Here is an 8,213-nt window from a genome sequence, read left to right as displayed (position 1 = left end):
ATCCTCATCTTCCACCCCCAATTTTTTGGACGTTCATCTGCCTTTCAATAATGTAGGAGAAGGTGCACTGTCATTTCAGCGACGAGGATGCCAACTACATGCCTTGTTTTTGCTACCCGCACCTTAAATCTTTGTCTTTACAGCCGGTGGGGATATGAAAGATTTCCGTGAAGGCAAAGTTTGAGGGTACCTCTGTCGGTTTCCCGCTCACCTGTCCTCCTGCACGCGCAGGAGGACTCTCCGTTTAACTGATAACGAGGAAGATTATCGCCAAAAGAACAATTGACAAGCAACTTCAAAGAGACCTGACTATTGTTCCGGTAATTTGAGTGGGATTTGGCAGCGTTGTTGGAGGAATTTGATGTGCGCAACGTTGAAGGATATGGCTTAAATAATGGTTGCGTTACTGACAGCGGGAGTAAGGTCCGTCACTTGAGTGTTTTTATCAGCTATTGACGACTTTGGAGGAAACCCATCTAAATGGGAGGATACCTGGAGGACTGAGTAGGATTCGGCAGTCGAAAAAATGTGGATAAAACGGAGTGTTGCGCGCAGGTAAGACATGGACATTTGTATGTCATGTTATAGTAGCCTAATTACATTGTAATTTGCAAATGCTTGGGGGGGAGACGACAAATGTCGGTGATGTTTCACATTTGACGCCGCTGTTCGACAACATGTTGTCTTAGTTTTTTAATCTACGCCACTGCAAGTTATGACAGTCTGCTGGAATTGATGAGTGGATTATAGCATTCAGTAGGCTATGTACCAGTATGTCTGTAAAACGCATGCAAATGTAGATTCTCTTGTACCAAAGTTCTTCAAACATACCGACTATTTTCCGCTGTAGTGTTGACTCTTACGTATGTTAAGGCGGAGGCTGTATATGGATATGTTTTGTGATGTTTAAAAGAAGAACATGATCGAACATTTCCCATCCTGGACGCTGGGGGTCGCCAACAGTTCGGCGGCGCAAGCAACACACACACATACACTCACAGACACACGCGCGCTCGCTCGCTCAAAACACACGTGCACAGACGCACGCACATACACTGCCCTCAAGGTTGAGGCTGTCAGCTCCTCGATCCTCGCTTGTGAGAACAAACACATGCACGCGCTCCCATAGACAACAATTGGTAATTAGTTGGCTTTGAAAGCCTGATAAATATGGAAGTAGCGGGTGTGTGTATTGAGTAGTGCTTAGCCAAGGTAAAGAAAATGATGACATGTAGACTGGCTGGATGGAGAGGTAAGCTTTACCTCCTTCACCCCAAAAACATCCGCTCGCATTTTGCTTCCTGTCTCCTACTGTTCTTTTATTACAGTGTAAGATTGTATCATCATAGAACACAATAATAAACGGATAGTCTCTTTGTTTTTATAGATTTTTATATCCCTAAACTGAGGCATTGTGGAGACCAGTCCACCCCTGACTTTGACTCAGTTAGGGAGTCCGCAAACAAAAGCTAAAATTGAGCTCATTTACCGTAAAATAGGTTTAGAGGTAATGACACGCTAAGAAATGAGACCAAACCTGCCAGCGGTGGGATTCTCTTGCCACCTGCTGGATCTCACCCCACCGGTGGCTCTAATTCCCGCCCAATGCAGCCGTTCATTTATTATGCATGACACACACTGTACTTCGTAGGGCTGACCTCCCGGGGTAATGGCAATACACGCCTTAGACAGAGCAGTTGTATAAGATGATGAAATGAAATGCATTTGATGTCCTATATCTCTAGATGGATCGTTCAGACGCACAGAGAAACCGATTTCCATCCTCAGAAATGTCCCTGTTGCTCGCTGACATGATGTGGAATGTAAAAATGGGATGTGGGATGGGATTGTTTGTCATCACAGGCTAAAAGCTGTCATTTATTATCAGTCAGTGATGGCAATATTTGGTTTTCTAAACATTTAGTGTGTAGGAAAAAAAACCTTGCTTTCCTATACAGGTTGTGTTTGATGTTATCCGTTTTTTTTTGCTCCGAATAACCACAAGAAAAAATGGGCAGTGAGCATGTGCAGAGAAAGCTTCTGTACCTGTTGAAACAGACAAAGAACAGACCACCTACAGAAGCTTGATATGTGGGCGTAAATGCAACAGCACTGACTTTAGCAAACCTAGAGAGAAGGATGGATGGATGGATGGATGGATGCATTCCTCGCAAACTTTCTCATTAAGACACTTTGTGGACTTGGGCCTTGTGATAATTCAGTATTGGCGTTGGACTTTCAGTGTAATGGTATGCAAATGGTATCATGCTATCATTTCACAAAATTATGTAATTTAAACTAATCACTCCAAGCTAATTGTAATAAAAAAAAAATATTTCTGGAGCATCAAAAACTAAGTGAAAATCTTTTAACATTGGAAAGATGCTTTATCCTAATTGAAACACTCAACACTAAAACTTGGCAATGGCAAGAGGTTTGTTCATTAGGTTGCATAGTGTGCATAAATAAATTCTCACTATAGTAATAACCAGCATATAACTTATTTACGGTGCTGATGGAAAGGGGGAAAAAAGTGCCAGTAGTACACCAACATGTCTTGTTAGCTTGAATAAAAGCACATGCTGCACTGGCACTTAAATGTGACACTTTTCAGTCAGAGTAATGGGTTACTCAGGCTTCATGCATTTATCTCAAAGGAGAAAATGTTAGTTGCTGTAATGGTACAGAATTAAAACAAGCTCCCAGTAGAGAGAGTGTCTCACTGGTTAACCAGCAGGGATTCACCTCTCCCAGGCCTTGGCATCTCCGGGCTCAACCTTTCACAAACGTCACACAGTCGTAGGTTCCCCACGGTGAGCTCTCATACCGCTGAGGCACAGTGCAGCTGCAAAATATTACTGCCGGAGACACCAGTTGCCTTTCACGAGGGCTTCATTTGTCAGTTTCCACTTGCCTACAACAGGATTGTTAAGTACAGGTGACAGTTCCTGCATGTGTAGGTTTTTCTGGCCTGGATACATTATTGCAATTAATGGGGATAGGATAACTGCGATATGTCAAGTGATTGGAGTGTTAGTTCGAAAGGTCTCTTAATATGGAATATACAGTAGGAAAAAGAAAGATGGAAGCTTTAATAAATCTTGAGCTACAAGAGCTCAGAAATGTATATATATGATATGATAGGATATGTATTGATATTCCTGGTGATCATGTATTTAGTATTCTGGTATTCTGTGTCCTATTCTAGCTTAAAAAGAAATCTGTTTTGTATCTGAGTAATAGTCTAATTCTGATTTTAAAAAATATCGCTGGCTTAATGAAATAGGGTTCCTAATATATTTTACTCTACACTAAGGTGTTTTCTGTGGTGAGAAACAATTGCTCCTGCACAACATCATCAGTCTAAAGCTGTGTAGGGTTTATGACCAGTCGTCATCCTCACTAGCTCTACCAAGAACTCCAGGGCTAAGCTTGCCATTGCTGTGGAAGGGTCCATCACATATTCAAATATTCCTGTGATTTAGGTGCCATCTTAATAGCCTCTATGAGGATTATTAACTGGGCCTCTCTGGAGCGTGATTAACCTAATTTGCAGTGAAATAGGCTGTGTTGCCTCCCTGAGATCCTATCCTCTGGAGATGTGTGTGTGTGTGTTGTGTGTGTGTGTGTGTGTGTGTGTGTGTGTGTGTGTCTCTCTCTCTCTGTGTGTGAGTGTGCGTGTTGTAAACACCCTGTGCTCAGCAGTCTGTTAAATCTAGAAGCACCAGAACAGGTTGTCCCTGTGAAGTAGTGTAAGAGACAAAACAGACATGGAGAAGAAGAGAGAAACCTGCTGTTCTGTTGCTAAGGACGGGGGTGAACCATACATGTCTCGTCATTGACTGGCATAGCAATTAGCAGAGAAGAAACATTATGGCAGAATTAGACCATAACGGCCGGTTCATTTTCCCATCATGACACATAACTGCACAGTGGATGCTTAAAATGAGAGGACTGGAGTTCAGCTCGTAAAGCTTTTGGAAAACTATTAAAATACTTGAATTAATGCATTCTTGGCCAAAGTTGTTTTTATAAATATTAATTAACTAGGATTACACGTATATTACTTTTCTCTTTGGACTTGAAACCCCCTGGGAAACAGGATTTAGACCATCATGGGACATTAAACCTTGACAAAAATAATGTTGTACAATGGTGGGCTAACAGCTTCTTAAGGCAGGTTTTCATGCAGGTTTAACTGGATGACAACTTGCTCTAATCTTAGCCAACGTCATTTGAGAATTGGAAAGTGCATGTATGTGTTTACTTTTAAACTCACATATAACTTCTAATAGCTATTTGGGTTAGCAATGACACTGCATTCTTCCTAAACTAAAATCCCAAAATTCAGATTCCCACCAAAGTGCCAGCAGCCCTCAGCCTGATTGGGCTTAATGACCAACTTGTCCAGTTTTGGCTACATGAGAAAATGTGTGTTTCTATTGCGCTAAAGCACATCCATCCCACAGAGTGAAGGAACTAACAGCACAGCGCTCATACTTGATTCATGTAGTGAGCTTTTGCTGGATCAATACTGCCTCTACAAAGGATCAGATTTATCCGTCATGGCCCTTACAACTAACTAGCCTTCTCCAGGCGCGGGCGAGCGCCTCTCAGCGGGCCACTTTCTACTGAAATACTTCATAAATGAACAGAAGAAAGCCCACCCCACACCCTCTTTATTTTGTTCCCAGCGACTTGGGTAATTAATGTGGATTGAGACATGGGCTGAAATAAAAACTTTGACAGAGAGGGGCTGAGTTGATTGAAGCATAATCCTTTTTTCCTTCTTTTTCACCTTATTCCCATGCTCTTTACAGCCCTGCTTATCTTTCTGAACATGTGGGTCATGCACACTCTAGTGGAGGGCATTGTGCAGTGGGAATAATTAATGGGATGATGAAACACCTTTGGCTGTTGCATCTTAGACCCCCTCAAACCAGACACACTCCAGCCACCCCAACCTTTTTATGTTTTGTTTGTTTTCCTCTATGAGTTACGTTCCAAACTAAGCAATGCAACAATGTTTCTTACACGACAACCATAGTAGCAGCTGCCGCAGCTCATGGTTGGAGTGTGTGTGTGTGTGTGTTGCCCAGTACCAAAACATTTGAAAGATTTTATAGTCAATATTTGCCTCCCAGAGGCCTGCTACACAGAAGCGATCCATAAATCTCTGGAACGCTACGGAGAGCCAACTGTGGTATTTATCTCCCTAATACAGGATATCTACTGAGAGTTTTTTGAAAGCTACACAACCTCATGCAGTTGACATTCTAAAAAACACAACCAACGCATGAAGATAATTCCAAACAATGCATTTTTATTTATATAAGATGTGATAAGATGAAATGTATTATAGAAGTCCAATTGAAGACAGGTACTGTACTCCAGCACACTGGCATTGTCCAAAAGCAAAGGTCGAAACAGAAGATTATCTATCTACAAAGATGATACTCAGCTTCCCCCCATTAATGTTTTGACCTCTAGAGAATGTTCAAAGTATTCTGTAGTACATGCAACTCATGTCCTAATAAAGGTTTTATATGTTGCTTATTGATAACTAAGGCACTTTAAATCTTAAATGTTGAGTTTAAATTTGTTATTGAGATATTGTTAATATGAGCCAATTTAAAGCGGAATACCTCTGTGTAGTGCCAGTTTCTCCTGTGTTTTTTTTGTTGATTGGTGGGAAATGGCAGCAGCGTTTGTTAACACCTGGCCAGTCTCAATGCTTGTCACACTCAGCGGCATCTCACTTAGTTGGAGCAGGATCTAGGAGGATTTAGCTTCCATAATCAACAAATTAGATACACAACATAATGGGAATAAGAGATTTGGTTCCTGTGTATTTTGGCAATAGAGTTTGCCACCACCATTTGTGTGTGTGTGTGTGTGTGTGTGTGTGTGTGTGTGTGTGTACATGCTGGGTTGTATTTGCCCTCTCGCTTAGTCTGTGAGCTTGTGCACACAGCCCTCTTGAGCTCCGACAAAGGCATTGCATATTCAACAGGATGCAAATAGAGATTCAGAGGTGTCACAGCTCCAACTTTTAGTGGACGGAGGATGAACCCCCTCAGCAGGGGCAAATACTCGTTGGCTTGAGTATCTGGTTCATGCTTGTGAGTGTGAAATGATCAGAAAACATGTAGCATTTAAATGTTGGTCATGGTGCCATAAATCACCATAAGACTATATAATCACAGGATAATTATATAATTATATCAGAAATTGTCCTGAGCTTTATTTTTCCTAGGACTGACACTGTTGTCGTGTTTGGTATTTATTCTTGCAGACCCTGCGCTCATATGACATTTAAAGGAGCAGTGTGAGCTTTAACTAATTATGAGTGTGATGGCATTTTAATAACCATATAATGCATTTGGATCCACCTATTGTTTATAAGTTGTGTTTTCAGACACCAGGCCCTAAACTTCCAGAATCTGCTCCCCCCATCCCCCCTCCCCCAATGATCTTCCCTCAGAAATAAAAAGGCTGTTAGAGCTTCATTCTTGAAAAGTGCTCTGCACAATCGGAGAGGAGAGAGTGGAAAAAAGTGCCAAGCACAGGATAAAATGAGCAGAACCGGATTAAAATAACAATAGAGCATTTTGCTAATGGTCCATTTTGAGCTGCTGCCACAATATGATACCGTCTGTGAGAATTATGGTGGATAAGAAAGGTGCTGATGTCTCTAGAGAAGTCCTAATGCTTTGCATGCCGTACTGTGTGAGAATGTTATTTGATAGCAGTATTCTGACTGTCTCTCTCTCGAACACATTATCTTATTAACACACGTTAAGGCCTGCAGACAATTGTGATGAATTAGGCTTAGTGCTTTCCTTCAGCGAAGAATTCACCTTTGAGTCTGACAATATGTGAAGCACTACTTCAACAATGTGATAAAGTTTGCCTTCAGTGTCATAACAGTTTCTATTGTGTCCAAGACTGTGGGCCAGGTGCCAGTTAAAATGAGCTTTAAATGGAATAATGGAACATGCCATGTAGCCTCATAATTCATAAATATCCAATATGCAGCACCATTCATCAAGGTTGCAGAGCATTCGTTTTAGCATTTTGTATACCTTCTGACACTTTCAATTTGCTTTATCATTAACAGTTTTATTGAGTTTATTGGACTGGAAAGGCAGCCCTGCCATATTTTTCATATGAATAACACATTCCTCTGAGAAGTTCCGTCCTTTATAATGGCCGTATATTTCCCTAAATGACAGTTGGGTGTTTCTTTCAAACTGTACGCATGATCACACTCTATTGTGTGGATTTTATTTACTTCTGCAAGTGGAGATTGAGATTAGGATAACTTTCTATGACACCGTAGCATCATTAAATACTTTGGTCCACTATGAATAAGAATTACTCGTAGAGTTGTAACATAGATGCTTTTTCATTCTGCATTTGTTTTATGTCATACAAAGATGCATTTCAAATGCCTAAAGTGCTGTTCGCCACATTGCAGAAAAACAGCTTTTGACATGCATCATTTTTTTACGTAGTGTGTAGTGGGTTTGCAATCACCAAAGCTTACAGGATTTACAGTATCCTTTGGGAACCTTTTAATGTCTGTACCAAATCTCATGTCAATCCATCCAGTAGCTGTCCAGACACTTCAGTCTGAACCAATGTGGTGAACTGATGTTGCTAACAGATGCTAGTGTGGCCAAAAAGCTTTGCTTGGTGAAATATCACAGATGCAGATTCAGATGCAGTGATCAGGTTTGCTACAAATACTGGAGGTCTTGGCAGAAGTCAGTTCCCAGGCGAACAGATAAGAGGATTACAGGTTATGTAACTTGTAAATAGCTGGTAAAAAAAAAAGAGAAGTCATATCAATATTGTTTTAGGCTATACAAATCCATCAAGGCCTTCAAGTTTGATTCTTTAAATAATGCAGTTTTTTTTGTCTCCACCCATGGTTTCATTTGTCTGTTGTCCCCAGCGTGTTTAGAGAACAGTGTAAAAGGAGGAGGAACACCTGAGAGACAGGTGTATTAAGGCGAGTAGAATGGTCAGGGAGTGTGTTGAGTAAGTGTGTTTCTGGAGCTTGTAGAATCAAAGCTCCCCCATACTTTCTCGCTCCCCTTGAGAGTTTTGCTCTGTGCAAGCACATAAGAGCCTCGCACACAAATAAGATAAAGCAGCAGTACAAAATTACAACCGAGATATATGAATAACTTCAGTTTGTGACAAGG

The 8,213-nt window shown here is 41.1% G+C and overlaps 1 protein-coding gene across 1 annotated transcript in view; it reads left to right on the top strand.

Moving 5' to 3' along the window:
• The window catches only part of ajap1 (adherens junctions associated protein 1), a 50,932-nt gene that overhangs the window by 325 nt on the left and 42,394 nt on the right, over window positions 1–8,213 (top strand). Inside the window, exon 1 of the mRNA XM_028581900.1 lies at window positions 1–555. This exon is cut by the window's left edge and continues 325 nt beyond it. Within this exon, the coding sequence (XP_028437701.1) occupies window positions 527–555 (29 nt within the window). The 5' untranslated portion in view covers window positions 1–526. The remainder of the gene's footprint in view (window positions 556–8,213) is intronic.

Source organism: Perca flavescens, chromosome 7, assembly GCF_004354835.1.
Source record: "Perca flavescens isolate YP-PL-M2 chromosome 7, PFLA_1.0, whole genome shotgun sequence".
NCBI classification, from domain to species: Eukaryota; Metazoa; Chordata; class Actinopteri; order Perciformes; family Percidae; genus Perca; species Perca flavescens.
The sequence above is the reverse complement of the archived record's forward strand: the minus strand, read 5'-3'. Positions and strand labels throughout refer to the sequence as shown.